Source organism: Lynx canadensis, chromosome F2 (assembly GCF_007474595.2).
Source record: "Lynx canadensis isolate LIC74 chromosome F2, mLynCan4.pri.v2, whole genome shotgun sequence".
NCBI classification, from domain to species: Eukaryota; Metazoa; Chordata; class Mammalia; order Carnivora; family Felidae; genus Lynx; species Lynx canadensis.
The window spans coordinates 65,782,368-65,808,745 of NC_044320.2; the positions used below are offsets into that span (position 1 = coordinate 65,782,368).

Consider the following 26,378-nt stretch of genomic DNA (forward strand, 5'->3'; position numbering starts at 1 on the left):
TCGTGGGAATGAAATCAGTTATGATTCCCATCATTTGTACTGAATCAGTAGCTATAAATAACATGGAAGTAGCTAGCACATGTGATTCATTACCTAGCTACTGAAATAGTCACAACTACAACCAATGTATTTATTAAGCAAATCATTTTGAATCACGAGAACAATGGCAAATGTACAAACGAGTATTCAGGTTTTGCAGTACTGTTAAGACACTTGTTTTATTCACCTTATCTTACGAGAATAATGCACATATGGTAGTTGATTCCAAGAGTTCATTACCACCTAATGTATGGCAAAATTGTGCAAAAATAATTCTGTTTAATTCTACATTATATAAATTAATCAGGGCCTTTTATGTACATCATATACATCATCATGGGAAAAATACACCTTATATACAGATGGAACTTGTGTAAGTAACGTTCAGGTAGTGACCAAAAGTAGCACACATATTACCAAAGGTTCAGATTTAACATTCCTTTCACCTTAAAAGGCACTGCTGGGTCCAATACAGATTTATTTAACCGTGGGCAGTAGACAGGCCCTGCCAGTTGAAAATGCCTAGTTTTCCAGGAACCTGCTGCTGCTCCTGGTTCAGTTGCTCTGCCATGAATCCTTTCAGTGTTTCTGAGGTGCCTGGGCGGAGCCAGGGCTCAGTCGCTACAGAGTTTGATCCATCGTCTCCCGTGTGCTTCAGCAGGTCATCAGGGTCAACCAGTGAACTTTCGTCGTCTACAGGAGGCAAGAGGGACATGACTCAGGTAACACTGGTGGCAAGGAGGTGACATGAACACAGATCTCTTGTCATCTAACCCGTTCCAGCCCCGCATTTCTCCACATTATGGTGTTCTACAGTGTACTGTCCTGTCCAGATGCTTCATTTTAACGTTTTATTTTTGAGACCGGGAGAGACAGGGCATGAACAGGGGAGGGTCAGAGAGAGGGAGACACAGAATCTGAAACAGGCTCCAGGCTCTGAGCTGTCAGCACAGAGCCCAACGTAGGGCTCGAACTCAGGAACTGTGAGATCATGACCTGAGCCGAAGTCGGCCGCTTAACCAACTGAGCCACCCAGGCGCCCCCAGATGCTTCATTTTAGAGGTCAGGGAAAAAAAAGAAAAAACGGCCAGGTGAATAAGGTGACTGACTCCACGGTACCATCACCCACAGGAATTCCAAAGACAGCAAAGTAGATGGCACCAGACAGGTAAGGTGTTGGTAGAAGTGTAAGCAACCTTACAAAGCTTTAAATTTAGCAAAGTTTTAGAAATAACTCCGAATCTTTTAACAATGCTATAAAGAAAGAAAGTCTTGAAGGAAAGCACCAGACAGGGGATGAAATTATTTACATTCCTGCACCTAATCTAGGAGGTTGGGGTCTTCTCCATTAGCAAGTCCCTAATTTGTGGTTCATTCTTTAATTAAATGTGTTCAACTTCTTTATCTGTATTTTTACTTACTAGATATAATAGGAAAATCTGTCTTCCTACTCTGTGATGTCAAAATCTGTTTAAATTACATCTCCCGGTCTGTGAAGGATTAGCCCAGCAAAGGGACATGTGCAGGCAATTTAATGAGCAATCAATCCACATCGCACCAAAAAGCTCCTGTTTGAAAGGACAATGTTACAGTTTAGAAGCTGAAAACCTTCTGAAAGAGATTCTTCAAATGCTCTATTTGCTCTCAATTATTTAAATATATTCCTATTAAATATTCTCCTTACTGGTTCTAAAAGAAATTGAGGAATAGGTAATCCTCGGTACACATTAAAAGAATTGTTTTCCCACTGATCCACATTTTTTCAGGTATGATATGAAAAGCATGGCTCCATCAATTTATATCACCTGGACTACTGCCAACTGTATGAGTGTAGTTTTAAATTAATAAAGTGTTAAAGGTAGGAAAATTGCTATTAGAAAATTATTGGATGTAGGTTTACAGACTAACAGGAATTGTCCCAAAAGACCACTCTGCTATTTGCTAAAACTAATAGAGGGAGGTCAGTAGCTGCCTAAGGAACCATCCTGCCTGCCTGTGCTTGGTGAACACGCTTTAACTTGCTGATCACCAAAGTGATGAGACAGTGAAGCTCCTAATGGAAACACTGGCTTCTAAAAAGAAATACTAACCTGAGGCTATTTTGCTCTATGGCATCAAAAGGCAAGCAAAAAAAGTAAAAAAAAAAAAAAAAAAAAATTGTGAATTTCTAACAATCTCTAACTTCAATAAGGGAGGTGAGATAATGAAACTAATACATTTTCCCTGGTGAAAGCAAAGCCTAGATACATTTAGTAAAAACTTCATCCGTTTAGAATCCACTAAAAAAAAAAAAAAAAAGTACCCTCTCTGGTAGAAAGAATCTGATGCAAAATTGATCCTAAGTCGAGGTTTTCCTGGATGGTATCTGTGGTTCTAGTCCTTACAATTCAAAGGGGTTTCAGAATTCCTCCCTCTATCCCCTGACCCCAGCCATCAGTGAAAACTCCCACGGAAACAGGTTTCAGTTCTTACAGAATGTGCTATGTATATAGTCTATTAAGCTTGGCCATTTACCTGTATTAATCGGTTTATTCTGAAATTCATTCAGTCTTCGCATCCGTTCTTCGTTTCTCGTTCTAAGCTGATCGATATTTATACTGGACACAGATTTCAAAGAGAGACCATCTGGTGGTACATTAGGATGACCATTATCCTGTAATTAGAAAATAGAATTTCAGAAACAATCATTAGTTAACATAAAATGTTAATAAATCAGTGAATCTAAAAATACTCTTGCCCCTAATAAGTGTACAGTGTGATGAACAAAATAAAACAAATGGAAATCTGTAGCATTTATATTCTAACTCCTGGTTTTTATATTCATGCAGGCTCAGATGAAGGTATAGCATTTGTGATTATATTTAAATGCCGTCAGGCTGGGGTGAAAGCGGGGAATTGTAAGACACAAAAGGTAAAAATTGAAGTAACAGGGTAAGAATCAGTTGAGCTACAGTAATCAAGACACGGTGGTAATGGCATAAAGACAGACCTACAGATCAATGGAATAGATATGAGAGTTCTGGGAATACACCTTTACCTTTATGGAGAAAAGAGCCAACAAATATTGGAACAACTGGATTATTCACATACAAAAAAATGAATTTGGAACCCAAACCTCACATCAATTGCAAAAGTTAACACAGAGTGGATCACTGACTTAAATTTAAGAGCAAAAGCTATAGGGGTGCCTGGGTGGCTCAGTAGGTTAAGCATCTGGCTCTTGGTTTCGAGCCCCATATCGGGCTCTGTGCTGGTAGTGCTGAGTCTGCTTGGGATTTGATCTCTCCCTCTCTCTTTGCCCCTCTCCCACTCACACTGTCTCTGTCTCTCTCAAAGTAAATAAATTTAAAAAAAAAAATGCAAAAGCTGTAAAATTCCTTAGAAGAAAACACAGAAGTAATTTTCATGATAACTGGGTTAGGTTTTCTTAAATAAAATACCAAAAGTACAAGCAATAGAAGACTGCTAAATTGGACCTCGTCAAGATTAAAAGCTTCTCTATTTTAATAGACACCATCAAGAAAGTAAAAAAAAGCCACAAAATTAAAGAAAAATCTGCAGATCATATATCTAGTAAAGGACTCGTGTCTAGACATATAAAGAACTTACAAAACAACAGACAACCTGATTAGAAAATGGACAAAGGATTTGCATAGACATATTTTCAAAGATACACCAATGGCTAAGAAGCACATGAAAATATACTGAACATCTTAGGGAAATACAAATCAAACCCACAATGATATATTGCTTCATCACACTCACTAGGATGACTATAATAAAAGAGACGGTAACAAGTGGTGGCCGTGATACCGAACACCTGGCTTCCCTTCATATACTGCTGCTAGGAGTATAAAATGGTATAGCCACTTTGGAAAACAGTCTGGCAGTTCCTCAAAATGTTGGCCACAGTGAACTCTATAACCCAACAATTCAATTCCTAGGTGTTTATGCAACAGAATACAAAAGCATTAAAAAACTTGTACACATGGGGCACCTGAGTGGCTCAGTCAAGTGAGTGTCTGACTCTTGCTTTCAGCTCAGGTCATTATCTCACAGTTTGTGGGTTCAAGCCCCATGTTGGGCTCTGTGCTAACCGCGTGGAGCCTGTTCTGGTTTCTCTCTCTTTGCCCCTCCCCTGTTTGCTCGCTTGCTCTCTTTCTAAATAAGCTTAAAAATTTTTTTTAAAAACTGAACACAAATGTTTTAAAAGCAGTATTCCTAACAGACACAAAATGGAAAAAACACAAATGTCCATCAAATGTTGGATAAGTGAAAAAAAATGGAATATCCATACAAAGAAGTATTCAACAATAAAAAGGAGGCAAGTACTGACATGCTGAAACTTCAAAGAAAAAGGAAGTCAGTCACAAATGACCGTATCTCATTTCTGTGTATCCAGAAAAGGCAACTCTATAGAAACAGAAAGTAAATTAACAGTTGCTGGGGAAACAAATTTAAGAAACTGCCCAAAGTTGTCTACTCAACAAAGTACATATCTCAACAATGTCACAAAGGCTTTTTACTAGCTACACTGTAAAAACATTTACAAACATCCTATGAGAAGAATATGGGCTGAATATCAGTCTTCCTGTCTAATGTGACCTTGGGCAAGTTATCTGACCAAAATAGAAGAAACCTATACAGTACATGCCTAAAAAGATACAGCAGATTTTTCAAAAAATGTTTATCAGTTGCTTCTTGTACATTCTCTGAAATCTAAATACTCCGCAAAGGAGAAAGAGGAAGATTAGGGTGTGGAATGAACATTACTGAACATTCTGTGCCAGCACTACTAGGCTTGTATTCACACGAAGAGACAGAAAAATACTACCTCAAAGAAGCCAAGGTACCAGAGTTCAATGACCTGCCTAAGGTCAGCCAACTATTTGGTGGTAAAGCCTACATACAGACCTAGGGCTATCTCTTCCACAACAAGTGCTCATTCTTTACTGGACCACATGTCTCACTCCTAAACTGAAAAGGGAAAAAAATGAAAGACATTTCATACATACAAAGTCCAGTCCTTTCAATTTGTTCCTCCTGCGCTCCCTTGCAGAGGGCAGCTGTGACTGTGGAGGGAGGGGGTCATCTTCAATGGCAGGATATGTTTCACCATAAGCACCTAGGAGGACCACATAAAAAGAAGTCTTAAACATGCACCATTTCACATCTTTTTACTCAGAGCTAAACCAAGACTCTCTTTTTTTAATAGCTTTAAGATATTATTTACATATAATAAAATTCAGCTACCATAAATGTACACAGTTCAATAACTTTTCTAGAATTGTGCAGTCATCACTACCACCCAGTTTTAGAACATGGCTGTCACCTCAAAAAAGTTCCCTTTGCTTGCAGGCAATCACAACTCCCACCTGCCCAGCCCCGTGTAAACATTAATCTGCTTTCAATCTCAGGAGATTTACCTTTCCTGAGATTCCATATAAATGGAATTATACAATGTAATATTTTGTGTCTTCCACTTAGCATAATGTGTTTGAGGTTCTTCTACATTGTACCATGTATCAATTCATTCTTGCTGAATAACTGCTCCATCATATGGATACGTCACATTTTATCTATGCATTTACCAGCTGATAGACATTTGAACTGTTTCTAGTTGGTGATTATTAATGCTGCTATGAACATTCATGTGCGTGTCTTTGTGGCCATACATTTTCATTTCTTTGGGGGTATATTCCTAGGAGTTAAATGCTGGATATTACATGGAACTTAATGTTTAGCATTCTGAGTAACTGCCAAACCATTTTCAGAAGTGGTTCTACCATTTCACATAGTAAGAAGGTTCTAGTTTCTTCATATCCTCACCAACACTTGGTATTGTGTTTTTAATTACAGTCTTTCTAGTGACCATGGAGGTAAATAGCTTATAACATTTAGAATTTTTTCCCCAACTCCTTATTAAAAAAAAAAAAAATTAAAACCTGAAGGAAAGTTGTAAATATAATATAACAAATACCTAAAATCACCATTTCTTATTTTTCCTCATTTCTATTTGAGGGGGGAGGGTGTTGTTGCTGGTTTTTGCTGAACCAGTAAGTTGCAGGTATCATGACACTTCATCCCCACATACTTGAGCACATACTATCTAAGAACAAGGACTGTCTCCTACATTAAGCCTACAATTCCACTATCACATTCAGGAAATTTAACACTGATACGATACTATCATTTATCCCTATAAGTGATACTCAAATTTCTGATATTTAAAATGTACTGGGTTTTTTGTTGTTGTTGTTGTTGTTCTTTTTTTAAGGCAGCAATAGCTACATTTTATTTAATAAGATGTGGTTTTCTAAAACTCCAAAAATAAAGTTTTCTGACTTCGGGGCACCTGGGTGGCACAGTCAGATGAGCATCCAACTTCAGCTCAGGTCATGATCTCATGGATCGTGAGTTCGAGCCCCACATTGGGCTCTGTGCTGACAGCTCAGAGCCTGGAACCTGCTTCAGATTCTGTGTCCCTCCCCCCCACCCCATCCCCGGTTCCTCCCTCACTCACACTCTGTCTCTCTCTCAAAAATAAACATTAAAAAAATTTTAATAAAAAAAAATAAAGTTTTCTGACTTCTATATATACCCCACCACTAATTCATTATATAGATATTCATTAAATAGATATATAGAAATATATCTATTTCTAGACTCTATTCCGTTCAAATGATCTATCTGTATATTCTTTCACCAATACCATCCCATCTTGATTACTGTAACTTTATAGTAAGTCTTGAGGTCAGGTAGTGTCAGTCCTCATCTTTGTCCTCTTTCCATATGGTGCTGGCTATTCTGGGTCTTTTGCCCCTCCGTATAAACTTTAGAATCAGTTTGTTGATATCCATAAATTTTGATTGGGATTGCACTGAATTTGTAGATCAAGTTGGGAAGAACCACGGTCTTAAACCATACTGAGTTTCCCAATCCATGAAATAGATATTTCTATTTTATTTCATTAAGAGTTTTATAGTTGTTTTCATTAAACAAAACAAACTTAAAAAAATACTAAGTATATATTCTTAGGACTTTTTAAAATTGAAAGATTCACATACAGTTTTAAGAAATGGTAGAGGTCCTTTATACACTTTGCCCAGTTCCTCCCAGTGGTACTGTTTTGCAAAACAAGAGCAATAGTCTCACACCCAGGATATTGATACTGATAAAACACACTTGATACTGATCTCTTAGTAGCAGTCCATAGTATGGAGGTACTGCAGTTTAACTACTCACCTGTTGAAGGAAATCTGAGCTGAGTCCAGCTTTGGCTATTAGAAGTAAAGCTGTTATGAAAATTCATGTACAGGGATTTGTGAGAACCATTTCTATGACTTCTAAAGTTCATTTTAGTTATAAAGTTTTGAAGATTAGAGTTTTTAAGATTAATTTGATAATTATTAAGTTAGTAAAACAGAATATTCACTTTTTACCGCCTTGGAAAACAAAGAGTAAAGTAGTGATTTTGTAAATATGGAAAAAAGTACTTAAATATAATGTTTAAGATTTAAATAACTAGATCCATAAAATAAATATACTCACCAATAAAAGCACTATCAGATTCCAGTAATGAAGTTTTCAAAAAATCATCAGCGTGCTCTCTAAGCTAAAAGAATCATACATTAACAACTCTTATTAGTACTGTATGGAAAAATAACAAACTTGTACCAAGAGGCACATGTCTCCACACTGTTCCCAAAATTAGCAAAAAAGGATGGCTGCTTCCTTCCTACACCACATTCCAATGCCCCCCAAATACAAGAAAGGCCCTTTTTTATAATTTTTTTTAAATTTATTTATTTTTGAGAGATTGAGCATGCACATGAGTTGGGGAGAGGGGGAAAGAGAATCCAGATCAAGAATCAAGCCAAAACTGGGGCGCCTGGGTGGCGCAGTCGGTTAAGCGTCCGACTTCAGCCAGGTCACGATCTCGCGGTCCGTGAGTTCGAGCCCCGCGTCAGGCTCTGGGCTGATGGCTCGGAGCCTGGAGCCCGTTTCCGATTCTGTGTCTCCCTCTCTCTCTGCCCCTCCCCCGTTCATGCTCTGTCTCTCTCTGTCCCAAAAATAAATAAACGTTGAAAAAAAAAAAAAATTTAAAAAAAAAAAAAAAAAAAAGAATCAAGCCAAAATTGACAGCTGGATGCTTAACCGACTGAGCCACCCAGAGGTCTACCCCAGGAAAGGGGGCATCTACTGAGGTTCACAATTAAAATTAAAAGGTCTTTAAACACCGCCAAGACTCACTCATTCTTTCAATAAATCTGTGTAGTGCACTATTTCCTCCATGCCAGGAACAAAGATGAGTAAGACTTTCTGCTGTGGAGTGGATCACAGTGCCATGGGGGACAGAGAGGAGCACGCCCCCAGACAAGGAAAGCCCTGTGTGACAGGAGTTGTCACACAGGTATAGCACAGATGTAGAGAGAACAGAAGAGTAGGAAACAAAATAACACTATGACTGGGCTTGTAATGAGCTCTCAAATAAGGGATTAACAGATTTACATACAGAGAATAATATCACCTTAGATGCTAGAAGGAGCCTAAAGTCACCTGACACCACCTCCCCACCAGATTTTTAGGATGTGCTAGAATGCACCACCAGAGAGCTATTATCCATTAATTTCTAAATACATTCCACTGATACACAGCATTGATTATCACAAAGTTCTTCTCTTTCACTCAGTTCTTCCATATACTGCATTTAACTTTCCTTTTTAACACCTATTGATTCTGCTTTTGCTTTTTAGCATGAAAATAACAGCATCTAATATTTACCAAATGGTCTGGAGCAGGTGTCCCTAGCATGGCATACTTATCGCCACACCTCTCTGTTCTTCATCACAGTCCTTCACATAACTGAAAAGTGATCCAAGTCCACCCAAGCTCTATCTTCTCCATGACAACCTGCCCCACTTTCATTTGTGTTTCCTATATAATCCAGTTTCTAGGAAGATGAGGAGCCCAAAATTTATTAGTTTTTTGGTAAGAGCCATGATAAACTGTTGGCTTATGCTAAGTTTCTACTCAGCAAAATGCAGTGTTACTAATCCAGGGTTTTTTTTAATTTTTTTTTTTTAATTTCTTTATTTCTGAGAGAGAGAGCATGAGCGGGGAGGAGCAGAGAGAGGGGGAGACACAGAATCCAAAGCAGGCTCCGGGCTCTGAGCTAGCAGCACAGAGCCTGACGTGGGGCTCAAACTCACGGACTGCAAGTTCATGATCTGAGCTGAAGTCGGCCGCTTAACTGACTGAGCCACCCAGATGCCCCACTAATCCAGGATTTTAATCAAAATCCCAGCTGTTAAATTTCGATATCTTTTCACTGAGAAATGTGGCTGCCACACACAGAGAAACCTACCGACCTACAGAATCTTCAGGAATAGGTGTGGTACGGGGACAAAGAGGAGCTCTTGAGACCACCTTGGTTTCAGATCTGGGCTTTGCAGCTTACTGACTGCGTGGCCATGTGCTAGCAGTTTCCTCATATGTCAAATAGGGATAAGCACACCTTGTTGTGAACTTTAGAGAAATAAATGTCAAGTATCTGGAACAGGTAAGCAGTGGTCACGCTGTAAATGGTAGCTATTAGCAACATCATTATCAGTTCAAAACTAAGTACCAACAGCTACCAACTGGAACCCTGAGCTACTAAAACAGCCTACCTGAGCCTTATCTTTATAATCTGAAAATGGGGGCAATACTGTTTCTGCCATTCATGTGTGTGAAGATTAAATTTCTTTCCAACCCCAATCTTTTCCCCTGAACTTATCTGTCTGCTACTTGCCAGTTCCAACTGTTTGTCTAATAGGCATCTCAAAACTTACCATGTCTAAAACTAAGTTCCTAAATCTCTCCCCCCACAAATGTGTTTCTTCTGCTTTCCTACTGCTATAAACGTCAACTCCCAACCAGAACCCTTGACTCCACCTTTGATTCCCCATACTCTACAACCAATATGTCAAAATCCTTTCAGGTCTCCTTTCAAAATAAATCCAAACACTTCTGGGGTGCCTGGATGGCTCAGTTGGTTAAGTGTCCAATCTTAATTTCAGCTCAGGTCATGATCTCACGGTTTATAAGCTGGAACCCCGCGTCAGCCTCTGCACTAACAGCAAGGAGACTGCTTAGGATTCTCTCTCTCTCCCTCTCTGCTCCTCCTCTGCATGCATGCGCGCGCTCTCTCTCTAAATAAACATACATACATACATACATACATAAATTCGGCCACTTCTGACCACTTCCACTACTCCTATCCCAGGCTAAATCACTTAGATTATAGCAGTAGCCATGTGTCACTACTCTGCTCTAAAACTCTGGAAGCTTCTCAACATGTGCACAATGTAAAAGGCAAAACCCTGTGATGGGTTTGGAGGCTCTGCAATCCAGCCCATCACCTCTCTACCCACTCTGCTCATGGTTCTCCAGCCTCCCCAGCCTGGTCACTGCTTCCTGTATGCACCAAGCCTACTCTTGCCCAGGGCCACTGCCTAGAAACTGCTTCCTCCAGATGTGTCCCCTGCTAATTCATACAGCCACCTCCTTGATGTCCTTATTTGAATATTACCTCCTCCACGAGGCCTTTCATGCCCACTGTATTTCACATAATAAACCCTCTTTTTATTGTAATGTTTTATTTATTTTTGAGAGAGACTAGAGAGAGAGAGAGACGAGAGAGAGAACATGAGCAGGGGAGGGGCAGAGAGAGAGGGAGACACAGAATTTGAAGCAGACTCCAGCCTCCGAGCTGTCGGCACAGAGCCTGACGTGGAGCTTGAACTCATGAACCACGAGATCATGACCTGAGCCAAAGTTGGACACCTAACTGAGCCACCCAGGTGCCCCCCAACATTGTAAACTCTCTTACCCCAGGACACCCAGCACCTTTCCAGGCTATTATTTTCTCCAGAGCCCCACAATCTAACATACTATATATTTATTTATTGTCTCTCCCTCTTAACAGAAAGCTAGCCCTCAGAGGGCAGGGATTTTTCTTCATTCCTATGCCCCCAGCACCTAGCACCGTCTATCTGCTCCACAGTAAGTATTCAATACATATTTGTTGCATGAAAGCAGCTCATCCCTTCTCTTAAGTGTTTACTTGAGAGAGAGAATACATGTACACACATGCATGAGGGGCAGAGAGAGAGAGAGGGAGAAAGAGGATCCCAAGCAGGCTCCACACTGTCAGCACAGAGCCCAATGCAGGGCTTGATCTCAGGAACCTGAGCCACAATCCAGAGTCAGATGCTTAACAAACTGAGCTGCCCAGGGGCCCCTCATTCCTTCCCTTTATTCAGTCTCTGCACAGATTTCACCTCCTCACGATAAGAGTAACACCCTTACCTTGCTTTCTTTCTTAATAGGCCTCACCAATATTTATATAATAAACTCCTACTTCCACTGCTGCTCATACTGACAGCAAACACGCTGCACTTATTATGGGCCAGGCTCTATGCTAAAGGCTTTTTTAATACATTATCTCACTTAATCCCCACAACAACCCAAACTATTTTTCATTTATTTAATCAACATTTATATAGAAATTACGTGACAGGCCTATCTCTAAGTGCCTTGCAAATAATAATTTACTTATAGCCACCCTCAGAGGTAATACTATCCTATTTTACAGATCAGGAAGCTAAGGCACAGAAAGATTAAATATCTTGCCTGAAGTCACACAATTAAAAACAGACCAACTTGAAGAGCCTAGATCCAATGCCACAATATACTTTGTATAACAATACATTTTCTATGTATTATACTAATATATCTCTACTACCCACTACATGGATGAGACAATATTTAAATTCTTTCTTAATTCAATATTCAAAACTGGATTACTCACCATATTTCTAAAAATTTTTTATCCCCCAAAAACTAACCTGAAAAATTGTCGTAAAAAAATAAGTGGTTTCTTACCATTCTGTGGTCCCGTACTTTAGCACTTGGGATAGCATCCAAGTCAACTACAGTTAATGGAGAAAAAAAGTTAGAAAACATTTTAAAATAAAAATTTTTAGGGGCACCTGGGTGGCTCAGTTAGTTGAGCATCTGACTTGAGCTCAGGTCATTATCTCACATCTTGGCATGAGTTCGGGCCCTGCGTCAGACTCTGTGCTGACAGCTCGGAGCCTGAAGCCTGCTTCAGATTCTGTCTCTCTCTGCCCTTCCCCAGCTAGCATGCTCTCTCTCTCTCAAAAATATATGAACATTAAAAACAGATTTTCTAAAATAAAATTAAAAAAAAATTTTTAGAATATCTTTTGTAACTAGCTAGTGCTCTATTAGAAATTCTTTTTCAACTATCACATTTTACAATGTTAAAGATATTACTTATTAATAAATATAACTAAGCATCCATTTTAATTGAATAAAATTCTTCCATTCACATTAATGAATAGAAACAATAAAATCACTGTGAACTTGAAACTGATGCCTACAGAAAGAGAAAATAATGCAGAATTCTTCACCATCTTCTTTCATACTTCCACAATCTGCGTAGAAATTTGCTGAGTGGAGTTAAACACAGGCCCCTCACATGAACTGAAGGAGGCTAGTTCAGCTCTAGGTATCTGGTTCCAGGGGCAAATATTCTGGATCATGTATACCAAAGGTCCCTCTTTGATCTGACCAGTGTTCCTATGTGTTCCTCTGAATAGTGCATTTTGTCCTTTAGAACCTGCCATTGGGAATAAATACTCTACCAATGAATGACGGCCTGTATTCCTTCTTAGAATTTTTTTTTTTTTAATATTTATTTTGAGAAAGAGAGGGAGAGAGCAGGGTAGGGGCAGAGAAAGAGAGAGGGAGAAAGAGAGATTACCAAGCAGGCCCCATGCTATCAGTACGGAGCCCGGCGCAGGGCTTGCCCTCACAAACCATGAGATCATGACCTGAGCCGAAAATCCAAGAATCAGATACTTAACCAACTGAGCCACCCAGGCTCTTAGAATATTTTACACCATGTTTGTGACTGTTTTATAGTTAAACCATATTTTTATGAATTAAGTCATCATACTGTTTGTTGGAAGGTGGCAGATGGTTGCTATGGAAAATGGATACCCACAGCGCAAAAACACATCTGAATCTACCTGGGGACTATTTTTGGGTTAATCAGCCTAATTTGCCAAGATCACACCAGATCAGATCATCAGCTGGAATTCCTAAGCGAAAATTCCACCAAAATGCTTGTAAAGGTTGAACAATGTATTTGCTTTTCTCTTCTCTGATGGCATGCCTAGTATTTATCATAGAATTTGAGTTACTCTGCTGTCAGAGGGTGATCTATGAGACCACTGTGAAAAATTCTGTACAAGATAGAGGAAAGACTTTCCCTATATCAATCTTTATCAAAGTCTTGACCTAGGCCTAAAGTGGTATACCCCTTACTCCTGTGATACTGCTTCATGGTCAGAAAAAGGTTCCTCAGATCCTGCAGGCCAGATCAACCTGCCAAATTAGGGTCTTAAATTTTCCTAAAAATTACTGGTAGGACCACGTCCTCTCCTTGTTACCAGACTATTGCGTTTGTACAACTCATTTTCTATGGCCACTCTCAGTGGCCTGAAGGCTGGCAAAGCTGGTGAAATATGTGTGAGGGTCACTGGGTCAACAGGGAGCACAGATACTGAGGCAGCTGCTCCACTCTGCTACCAGATGCTCCCCCACCCCTAGTTCCACACTCCCAAGGGATCCTAGATTTCTCCTTTGCAGCATTCATCACACTTAATGCTTATTTAGCAGCTAATGTCTCCCCCAAAGTATAAGCTCCTAGAGAGCAGTAGCATTATTTCCTTCATCACCACATCCCCTGGATATGTGTATTTGTGCTTACGGTAGTCACTTAGTAAGTATCTGCTGACTGGCTGATTATACAAAAACATGTTCACAGCCCAGTCTGGTGCTGTACAAACTTTATGTCGTATCAAAACCTGGCAGACATGCATGATAAAGAAATGCCCCAGCATTCCTTCCCTTGGTTCCTACTTCTTGCTGCAGATGTCACCTGACCTAGCCAAGGTGCTCAATCTTCCTCATTACAGTGAATGGCTGGGCCCTTCTCATACATGGATAACATACCTCAGCCACACCAATCAGAGCCCTCCCTGGGACCTGTATTTTTCTGGGACTATATGCTACAAGAGCCATGTGAGCATAGAGCTGCCAGTGGAGGGAAATTGCCTGGAACTGAAATCAATACCAGAGAGAGAAAAAAGCCAATAACAACAACAAAAAACAACTCACTGATACTATTTGAGATAGTAATGATTATTTCTTACCTTCAGCACCTTCCTGCATCTTTATTCTATTCAGTTTCTTCTGCTGTTCTCTTAGCAGGGCTTGCTGCTGAATCTCTAAGGTGTGGTGATCTCTTGGAGGATCCGGGTACATAAATTTCAGATCAATTCGTGTTTCTGAATCTAGTACAAAAATATACAGCTAAGTTCAATCTTGTTTCCAAAGGAAATTTTATTAAACTTCACTATAAACATATGAATAACCTAATTTCAAAATCAAAGAATATAAATAATAAAATTTCACTAAAGTTAAAAGATACTAAAATTATCATAAAACTAAAGAACATGAAATTAATATTCTTTAAATAGGTGCCCTTTCACAAACTTACCAACATTATAAGGAAACCCTCACCAGAACAAGCACTAACTTATTAGGCATTCTCCTACCATCCCACTCCCGAAGATACCCCCCACCCCAAACACATAGCTAGGCAACTATGTCCAAGCAGTCAGTCACATGGCTACAACTCAAGCAGCCATGAAACACTGTAATCACAGCCAATCCCTAAAATATACTGAAAAAATGAAAATATAATGTTACTGGCCAATTAAAATTTTAACCCTTGCAAGTATCATGCAAAAAGCAAGACAAATGTAGACTGGCTGGAACTTTAGGAGAGAGATGTCATTAGTGGAGGAAATGACAGTCTAAGAATTCCCCTATGCCACAATTCAAGAATATCAATTGATCAGAATGAAAATGTTAAACCTTAATTTTTAAATGTTGAGAACAAAAATATACTACATACATTAAAAAAGCCCTGAAACTATTATTCCCTTTGATCTACTAATTACACTTCTGGGATAGAATTTAAAGAATTGATCCTATGGGGCGCCTGGGTGGCGCAGTCGGTTAAGCGTCCGACTTCAGCCAGGTCACGATCTCGCGGTCCGTGAGTTCGAGCCCCGCGTCGGGCTCTGGGCTGATGGTTCAGAGCCTGGAGCCTGTTTCCGATTCTGTGTCTCCCTCTCTCTCTGCCCCTCCCCCGTTCATGCTCTGTCTCTCTCTGTACCAAAAATAAATAAACGTTGAAAAAAAAAAATTTTTTTTTTAAAGAATTGATCCTAAATATATAAAGAGCTTTATGATCAGAAGTTACCAAAATTATCAAAATAATGTAATAGTATAACATAAAAAATGGGAACTATGTTGAATACCTAGGAATTAGAAAATGATTAAGGACAAAGTTAACAGAAGAGACTGGACACATGAACTTGGATTGGATAGACCCTGACTTTGCCACTTTCAGACTCTGTTTCCTTTCTGTAAAAACAAGAGATATCAACAACTGAGTCACATGATGAACAAGGACTCAATGTGGAAATAACATAGGGAAAATGAGTGGCTCAATTTGTGGTGTAAACCTTTTTTGTTCTCATGATCTCATGATCTTTGAGGACCCCTAAGAGCTTTTATCTAAGCCTCTCACATACACAAACTTTATTAGAAATTAAACTAAAAAAAAAAAATTAAAAATAAGAACACACAAACACACTGTAGTATTAGCATCAGAGCAATGAAGTTATCAGATGCTGTGTAACCTCCAGAAAACCTGTATACACACGTGAGAATAAAAATAAAAAAGACAAATAATGTCTTAATTTATAATAAAAAGGTTTTTTTTTAATGTTTATTTATATTTGAGAGAGAGAGAGAGAGACAGAGCGCAAGTGGCAGAGGGGCAGAGAGAGGGAGACAGAATCTGAAGCAGGTTCCAGGCTCCGAGCTGTCAGCACAGAGCTCAACACAAGGCTTGAATTCATGAGCCGTGAGATCATGACCTGAGCCGAAGTTGGACACTTAACCAACTGAGCCACCCATGTGCCCTGAATAAAAACAGTTTTGACCTCACAGATCCCCTGACCAAATTCTTGAGATGCACTGGCTTGTTCTTTTCCAAACATTTATTTATTTTTGAGAGACAGAGAGAGAGCACAAGCAGGTGGAGGGGCAGAAAGAGAGGGGGACACAGAATCTGAAGCAGGCTCCAGACTCTGAGCTGTCAGCACAGAGCTTGATGCAGGGCTTGAACTCACCAACCGTGAGATCATGACCTGAGCCTAAGTAAGACACTTAACTGACTGAAACACCCAGGCACACCAATAATTTTTTTTAATGTTTATTTTTGAGAGAGAGAGAGCTTGCCTACATGCAAGCAGAGGAGGGGCAGAAAGAGAGGGAGACACAGAATCCAAAGCAGGTTCTGTGCTGGGGCTCTAACCCATGAACCGTGAGATCATGACCTGAGCAAAAGTTGGATACTCCGCTGACAGGCACCAATGTGCCCCGAGACCCACTGGGCTTAATACAATTCCTGCATACAGTAAATTATCAACAAATAGTAGAATTAAAAAGCTACAGTATATGTAAATGATGACACTTGTAAGTATAAATGAAAAACAAAAGGAAAAATTAACACTTAGATCTTATTTTTACCTTTTTTGCTTTAATTAGGCTCAGAAAGAAGACTTGAAATAAGAATGGTGTTTATATTTAGGTGGTTTGAGTAAGGTGATTTTTCCCTCTTTCTTTATCTGTATTTTCAAAACTCTCAATAATAGCTCTTACTCTTAAAATGAAGACACTCTCTCTCTGCCCCTCCCCCACTCATGCTCGCTTGCTCTCTCTCTCTCACAAATAAACAAACATTTACAAAAAAGTAAAAAGAAGAAAAGTTAAATTCTGGTATAGATCATATGATCACACATCCATCTCTGCCCCCTTGACTCCAATACCTGCTCTATTAAAAGGTCCAAAAGGGGGGTGCCTGGGTGGCGCAGTCGGTTAAGCGTCCGACTTCAGCCAGGTCACAATCTCGCGGTCCGTGAGTTCAAGCCCCGCGTCAGGCTCTGGGCTGATGGCTCAGAGCCTGGAGCCTGTTTCCGATTCTGTGTCTCCCTCTCTCTCTGCCCCTCCCCCGTTCATGCTCTGTCTCTCTCTGTCCCAAAAATAAATAAACGTTGAAAAAAAAAAAAAAATTAAAAAAAAAAAAAAAAGGTCCAAAAGGAAAGTCACATATAACACACATTTTGGCTCCTCTACACATTTTCCATCTCCCAGGCCACTGTGTATCTTGGCAATCTATTTCCCTACTAAGCTTTCTCTCCTCCTTCTAAGTGCTTTATCAAATATTCTCTACTTTCTTCCTTCAAAAATCCTCTATTTCCTCCTGCCTCCTCAGGGACCCTGCTCTCATCATTCTCTCTCTCTTCTGTATCTCACACCTCTTCCCCAGTAACAGCCCTTCACATTAGCATCCTAACAAGTTCCCCAGACCTGGACCCTTTGCTCCTCCCCTTCCTGGCCAAACTTCCTCCAAGGGTTGCCTTCAACACTTTGCCTCCTAGTCAATCCTAATTGCAAAGTTAATTGGTTTCTGATGCCATAATTTCACCAAAAAAGATCTAATTGAGGTCACCAGTGACATCTCATCCAACTGACACTTTGCAATATTCATCTTACATGATCCCTTCTCCTTGACACACTCTTCACTTAGCTTTCAGGATACCACATTCTCCTACTTTTCCTCCAGTCACTCTGGCTGTTCCTTCCCAGTTTCTTTCCTCAGCTCATCTTGCTCTGTCCACCTTTCATTAACGACACTCTTCTCATTCTACCTGATCGAGTCCACTCCTGACAGGCTTTAACAGCTCTATGCTGTTAGAGATACACTAAAGCTTCGTTCGGATACTGAAGAACTAGAGTATACAGAAGTTTACTCATCATCGTTTAAAATGTGTATTATAAATGAAACTACTTTAGAAAAAGGATACAAATAAATACTTGAATATGGGTGGAACACAGGCTGTTATCTTTAAAACAGCAGCATTCTACTCACCTCTGTCTTTCAACTCATTGAAGTCATGAATATTCTGAAAAGTAGTAGCATCTAAGCCCTTAGGTGACTGTCTTCTGACAGGAGCTTGCAACCGATGTCTAGCCATGTCAAATATATCCATGGGATTCTTTTCTCTTTTCCTACAGATAAATGACAAATTTTGATAAATGTGTTTTAAGGAAAAGAAAATTAGAGTTCACATTTAACTCCCTGTACAAGAAATGTGGCATCTGATATCACAATATATTATAAAAATTTACTCTAATATCTGCTTTTTCAGACTCTTGTATTAAAAAATACAGTAAAGGTTACTATAATCTTTCAAGACATTCCGATGCAAAGTACCTTATTAGAAGAGTAAAATGACTTAGCTTTACCTTACAATGTTCCACACAGTAGAGAGATCACAGCCGTTAAGGTCAGCAAGACCAAGATTCAAAGACCAGCTCTGCTATTTACTTGCAGTCTGACCCTGATTTTATCATCTGTAAGATGTAGATGATGTCTATTCCTTTTAATTAAGTGAAACTACACACTGTAATGTACCCAGCATTGTATCTGATACATATTAGGTAATTAAAAAATGTTATCTTCCCCTCAGCCTAAAATAAAAATTATACAGAGAAATGTGGTATTAATATGCTGCCCAATATAACGGGTACTACCCACAGTCTCCAACACTAATTTTACAGTGGGCTTTCAGGGAATTCAATACCTAATTAGTTAATTAATGCTCTAATCCCGTGGTACCTAGGAAGTTAACATAATAAGCACGTGGCTTAGTAAGCGAGTTTCCTGCTAGGGCTTTGGGGAAGTGACTAAGAAGAGGACAGGGATGGGGGACAGTGTCTTTAGCCCTGAAAAGAAAAACCAGGTATCCCCTGCTGCTTCCCATAGCACCAGATAGGCCTATATTATTTAGTATTCTTTTTGAAAATGGAACTTTAATCTACAACTGTCAGAGACTTGGTCCCATTCCTGCCTTCATTTCTTTGTTCACTAAATCTTCCCTAAGCACCTAGATGGTAACAGCTTGGATCCCAACAGGCAATACCACTTCAGGGTGAGGATGAGGAGTCACTGGGGCCACAAAACTATCTTGTCAAGGCTGAGACAGACCTCTAAATAGTGAGCCACTCAGGGTGACAGGATTCATTAAAATGCAAAACAAATGGTAAAAAGGCTTACAGGAGGCCATTAAATTTGACTCCTATCTAGTTTCCATTAATGCTAAGAGTTAAATAAAATGCTAAGTTAGGAATTAGGTTGTTAAATCTTCTTTGCATGTGAGCTAGCTAATGTTTGTTTTGTGCCTAACATATAGTAAGAGCTCCATAATGTGAATTAACAAGAGATTCTTTTTGTGACAGTTTATAAAATCAGAATAAAGAATCAACTCTGGGATGTCTCTGACTACAATACATGTTAAAAATTATACCAAAGTAAATGTATTAACCAAATCTTGCTCAATGATGGCAATTCTAACATATATTCTCTAACTTAAGTTAGCACGTAGAATTTACAAGGCAGTTTCAAATACATACATTTATTTATTCTTCACTAAAGTATCTTGGGGTAGAAATTATCATTACCATTTACAAATGAGAAAACTGAAGAGCTGCCTGGTTTCTCTTTCTTATATTGGTTTGCTAAAAGAGAGTACAGCATTCAACTTATGAATGAAAAAAAGAAAGTAAAATGCCAATAACCTATTACATTGAATTAAATATGCATGTCTGAATACAGAATGCTGCAATAGTTAAGACATTTATAACATCATAAAAGTAAATACAGAAAAACTATACTGACCTCTCAATTACTTAGAATTAATCTATTATAAAAGAAAATCACCACCTTGGGTTAATACATCATTATCTAGCCATTCTATATCACAAAACTTCCTCACTGTGTTTACTTCACCAGAACATGCTCAGAGGTTACGATGCTATAAGGGCACCTGGGTGGCCCACTGGGTTAAGCGCCTGACTTCAGGTCATGATCTCAGTTTGTGAGTTCGAGTCTGATGTCGGGCTCTATGCTGACAGCTCAGACCCTGGAGCCTGCTTCACATTCTGTATCTCCCTCTCTCTCTCTCTGCCCCTCCCCTACTCATGCGCGCACACGCTCTCTCGCACGCTCTCTCTCTCTCTCACAAAAATAAACATTAAACAATTTAAAAATTAAAAAAAAGATGCTACGTAAAAATCCTACTACATACTGGATTAGAATCATGAATGTCAGTAGGAACTGAACAAATATACAAACTGACAGACCCGGGAACAATGACAGATATATGCTAATATGACTTAGCACACATATATATATTAAATTCTCTAGCTCTGTCCACTGTCCATCTGCCCAGAAGCAATGACACCCAGTAGCAGCAAGCACAACCAGCATCCAGAGCTTGGTTTCTAAATACCATTCTCCAAGAGGAATCATGGCTCCCTGGAGAAATGGCTGATTTTAGGGCTGAGGTAGGGGAAGTACAAGAGGATCCTGGAGTGTCTTATAATACCAGAAAGTAAAGAAGTGCCCACAAAGAATGGAAAATGGATTATAACTCAAAGTACAAAATAAATATACATGAAACAAAAGTGATATAAATAAATGATTGAATAAAGGGAAGAGAAGGGACAAATCTTTCCTACAGTTTTTATTTTTTATTTTAAATTTTATTATTTTACCATTTACAATTCTGAATAATATATATAGATAACCCACCCCCTCTCCAGGAGATGGAGCTTAATCCCACCTCCTACCCATTCTTGCAAGTGTGCCAGATTTATTGATTAGTGTCTTAAGAATACTAACTGCAGGGGCGCCTGGGTGGCGCAGTCGGTTAAGCGTCCGACTTCAGCCAGGTCACGATCTCGCGGTCCGTGAGTTCGAGCCCCGCGTCGGGCTCTGGGCTGATGGCTCGGAGCCTGGAGCCTGTTTCCGATTCTGTGTCTCCCTCTCTCTCTGCCCCTCCCCCGTTCATGCTCTGTCTCTCTCTGTCCCAAAAAAAATAAATAAACGTTGAAAAAAAAAAAAAAAAGAATACTAACTGCAGCAGAGAAACTTGGCAAATTCTACTTTAACCAAATGATAAAGGTTCCCATCCCCAGGGATATCAAGTAGATGCCATGTACCCCCATGATGCGATGCAATGTGATGTGATGAGAAGACCACCTGCCCTGTGCTATTCTTTCCAAAAACCCTTAACACCAGTCTAATCATGAATAAACTTCAGACAAACCCAGATTAAGTGACATTCTACAGGATTCCAGAAGTCAATACCCCTCTAGACTGTTAGTCATGAAAACAAGAATGAGAAATTGTTTCAGACCAGAGAGGATTAGGAGACATGACAACTAAATGTAATGTGGTACTGTATATATTGATTACATCCTGGAATAGAAAGAGAACATTAACGGAAAAACTAGAGAAATCCAAAAAGTCTGGGACATAGTAGTAATGTTCCAATATCAGCTTTTTAGTGACAGTCATACTCTAGTATGATGTTAACAATTGGGAAAACTCTACTCTAGTAAGATGTTAACAATTAGGAAAACTGAGGGGCATATGGGAATTCTGTACTATGTTTGCAACTTTTCTTTAAAATTATGCCAAAATAAATAATTTTTTTAAAAATAAACATCCTTTAATAAAACTGTGGCAGTTACCCACTATATTGACTTTACTTCCTACTAATAGACTACAATCTGCAGTTTGAAGAATACTGCTTTAAAAAATACAGGAGTCCTTTTGGCAAAAAAGATCAGAAATATTTGGTAGTAAGTTACTTGGCTAGAAAATATTTAAAAAAATACATTTTTAATGTAAAATGCAAAAAATAGCTTTAAAATGATGATTCCAACTCTGAAGTCTTCAATTCCTATATCATTTTCCCCTAAAGGACTAAATTTCGGTGCCTGATTTTGTAGAAGACTAAGAAAGGGAAAGTGAAGAGATTGTTTTCTTAATTGCCTAGTTTATGTCTTCTTCTGGTCTTGTTTCAACTACCTCTTTTCTAATGTGGACTTCCCTACCACTTAGATCAATTTTTACAAAGCAACTTCTGCACCCATTTGCCTTGTGTACATAAGGTCAAAAAATGAGTCAATTATTTTTCATTCATGGATTTATGTGGTGAGACAAACAATCCATTCTAAGATAGAGCTGGAAGAATGGTGTAATCCCAAAACTTAAATTTCACTAAATCTAATCCTATTAAACATTTCAAGGTTAGGGCTATTATTTCTGGTTTTCCTTCAAGAAGGAACTACTTCTTTCTAACTCCCCCATCCCAGTATCTCTGTCAACACAACCACCACCATCATCACTGCCATAAATATATTATCGGCAGAAGGGAAAGACAGTTAAAACATTCAATTTAAATGTTTTATATTAGGTTAAATATTCATTAAATATCCCGTATTTTTACAATGAATGGGTTCAACAGGTGTGGATAAATGTTTTATGAAGGCAATGTAATCATAAAATTCAAGAATGTGAATCTAAAAGCATATTGGTTAAAGAAAGAGCTATTTTGCCCCCATCAAAAAAAAAAAAAAGAAGAAGAAGAAGGAAAGAAAAAGAAAACCTACCACACACTACAAATACAGGCTCAATAAATCATATATTACTTTGGATTAGTTGTACTGAGTGCTTCCACTAAGATATAACTGTTTAGCTAGATTTCTTTTGGGGGAAAAGGCTATTTCAGTCATATAATTTCACCAACACTCTGTTAAAAACTTTTCTCAAGCATGCATACCATTCATTCTAATAAATGTGACTTTACAATAAAGATTAATTAATCCTGTTCCAAAACTGTAGAGTTACTGGATAGGTTCTGTTTAATGTACGATTCCTTTTCCTGAACACAAAAGATATTAACAAATAAAAAACACAATTCAAAACTTACCTTATATGAATTTCATCATCACTGTCCATATGTAGCAACCGCCCTTGTAGACGCCGCTCTTCACTACGAAGCTGTTTCCTCATTTCTGATAACTCCATTATTACATTTTTTTTCTCCTCTGAAAATTCACAAAAAGTAAAAAATAAGACAGGTATAAGAACAGAAGATTAAGCATTTAATATAACCTGACATCACAAAATGCTCAGAGAGACAGTTTTATGAAAAGTTAATTTTTATGTTTTTTATATATACACAGATCACATTCATGAACACCAGTAAGGCCCCACACACATTTCTAATAATACAGGAATTTCAAAAGTCAAGAAATATTCTTGGGGTGGGGAAAGTGCAACTATGAAGGGGCAGCGCAAGAGCGTTCCTCTGAGGTGATGCCACAGTTCTACACCCTGACTGTATAGTAGTCACACAAGTTTTACATAATACAAATGCACAGAGCCACACAAAAATACAAACACACATAATTACTTCATGTTCAAACTGTGAGCCCTGATAGAGGTCTGTAGAACAACAATGTTAATTTCTTGGCTATCGTACTATGTAAGATATTACCACGGAGGGAAGCTGCAGTAAGGGTACACAAGACCTCACTATACTCTTTGGCAACATTCTATGAGTGTATAATTATTTCAAAACAGAAGTTTAAGGGAAATATTCTAGATTACAGACTTCATAGTTAACTCTACCTTCTGCACGGAGCTGATTTCTCCTGGCAGGTACTGGAGGAGACTGTGCCCTGGACACGGAACTTTCCTGTTTAATAATCATAACAAAGATACACTCAGTATGTCTTCCCTACTCAGAAGCTTGAAAAGAATAATTTTTTTAAGTAACTATATGTAAAAAAAACCCCAGACTTCCCAGTATCCTATCTATACTCTTACCTACATGTATTTTTCTTATCACAATGGGACAGTCTTTGCTCCATCCAAAAACAATCCCTTCACCTGTCTTATCTAGTTAAGTGACTCCCACCTCCTCCCATCACTCTCTTGCCTCAGCCTATGCTTAAAAATCTCTTCCTTCTTGGGGCGCCTGGGCATCCAACTTCAGCTCAGGTCATAATCTCACAGTTCATGGGTTTGAGCCCGATGTTGGATTCTGTGCCTTGCTCTCTCTCTCTCTGCCCCTCCCCCGCTTATGCTTAGTCTGTCAAAAATAAATAAACATTAAAAAAAATAAAAAATAAATCTTCCTTCTTAAAAAAATTCTTACCTCCTCCTTCATCACTAACTACTAGCCCTTCTCGACTTCCCTCCATAGCCATCCCACTTTCAAGAAGAAGAGATGCAATGTGGGTATCTACTTCTTCATGCCCATTCACTCCTCACCATACAGCTACTGCCTTTGCTTCTATACCCCATTACTCCACTAACACAGCTCTCCCCAAAGTCACCAGTGATCCCCAAGTGACAGTTAATGGGTATTTTATGCCCTTATTTTACTTGCCCAGTAGCAACTGATATTGCCACGGTCGCTTTCTGCTTGCTTTCTCTGCTTCTTAAATATTTAATTCCCTAGTTTTCCATCCTCTATTCTTTGCTTTCCCCAAACTCATCCTAGACTACTGTACTAATCTAAGAAGCAACAATGATAATGGCTTCCAAAACTACAAAACCAGTTCAGAGCGCCTTCCTTAGCCCAACCTATTTTCAACCGACTACTCTATAAATCTCACAAGAAACTTGAAAGTCGTCACTGATACCTACCCCACATACACAGTTAGTAAATACCACTATTTGTGTCTCTTAAGTATGTCTTGAACTTGTCACCCATTGTCAGTTGTTAATGTCGCTGCCTTTAAGTCCTCAAAGTCTCACAGCTGGACTTCTGCAAAACCATTTTAACTTGTTTCCAAGTTTAAGGTCTTGCTCAACCTCTAAAATACAATGATCTCCACACCACTGCCTTAGAGAACATTATGCAAGACATATATGGCCATTCTCCTATTTATGACATATATCATTCCCTTACTTAAAGTAGTACATGCATTCCCATTTGTTATCTACTACAGACCTACTAAATCAGAGTCTCAGAGGGTGAGATTCAGGACAATGTTCTAACATCTTTGTCTACTCCAGTAATTAGCCTGTTTGGTATCCATGGGAATAAAGTCAAACCCCTTAGCACTCCATACAACATCCCACATATGTTCTGATGGATACTTCTGTTGCCATCTTGGTTAGGCATTATCAGGCCAGACCAAACTGCTGTATTCTCCATGTGTGCCGTATGGCTTACACCTCCCTCCATGATTTTACACACACTAAAAGTCCCTCATGCTCCTCTTTATGGCAAATTCCTACTCCTTTTTCAAGAGTCAACTCAAAGGATCAACCCTTCTGGAACATCTTCCCGGCTCTCTTTTGATGGGAACTCAGTATAAGGGACTTTATTAGCATAACTACAGCTAGCCAGATAATATATTATCAAAGAAAAGGCCTTCTTGAGGGACCTACACAAGAACAATTTGCTAAATTATAAACTGTCAAAAGAATTTAAAACTTAGGGCACCAAATATCAACAACAGGTGAAGCAACAAACAAATGTAAACATTATCTGTATTTCAGATCTGAAAAAATGTAACCTAGCTAAATATAATGACTAAAAAAAGAAAATCTCATTCAATTCCCCCCCATCTAAAATAACTTAGCTAAGATTAACATATCAAAAGAAAAAGTATATACCTGAATAAAGGAACTTATAATGCTGTCAACTGAAGGAGGTCTTTGGAGTTTGCTTGCAATTTTGTTCTGAAGAGCAGGAACTACAGGAGAAGGCTGTCTCAAGCGCTGGGGGAGAAAATATACACACATTGACCAACATATGTATGTATATACACATACATGCACATGTGTGTGTGCGTGTGTGTGTGTGTGTACAAACACCCCTAATAGTTAGCAAGACCATTTAAGAAGTTCAGAATGCTATTGCTTTTATTTCATAAAACACTTTTTACCAAAAAAAGTCAGAAATTCAATTATGTAGATCAAAAACATCAGTTATGATAAACATAAATTGATTTAGATATTGTTATTAAAAGAACTCTCAGATTAGAATAAAAAAATTCAATAAACTTAAGCAACAGTAAAAACCAAGTATTAGGAAAACAACAAAAACAAAAACAAAAAGAACTAAAGTAAAAATTTGTCGTAGTAATAAAAAGAAATAGAACAACACAAAAAACAAAAACTCTTTTCTGGAAAATAATATAAATCAAACTCTAAAATCTAGATCCCTAGTCACGAAGAGCATCTTGGATGA

At 38.7% G+C, this 26,378-nt stretch overlaps 1 protein-coding gene across 1 annotated transcript in view; it reads right to left on the minus strand.

The window, feature by feature from the left end:
- Window positions 1–199: 199 nt before the first annotated feature.
- Window positions 200–26,378, minus strand: part of CSPP1 (centrosome and spindle pole associated protein 1) — a 142,275-nt gene continuing 116,096 nt past the window's right edge. The window contains 10 exon segments of the mRNA XM_030303813.2: window positions 200–732; window positions 2,554–2,692; window positions 5,055–5,164; window positions 7,591–7,654; window positions 11,968–12,014; window positions 14,328–14,468; window positions 18,185–18,324; window positions 23,097–23,214; window positions 23,801–23,867; window positions 25,802–25,906. Coding sequence (XP_030159673.1) covers window positions 521–732; window positions 2,554–2,692; window positions 5,055–5,164; window positions 7,591–7,654; window positions 11,968–12,014; window positions 14,328–14,468; window positions 18,185–18,324; window positions 23,097–23,214; window positions 23,801–23,867; window positions 25,802–25,906 — 1,143 coding nt within the window. The 3' untranslated portion in view covers window positions 200–520.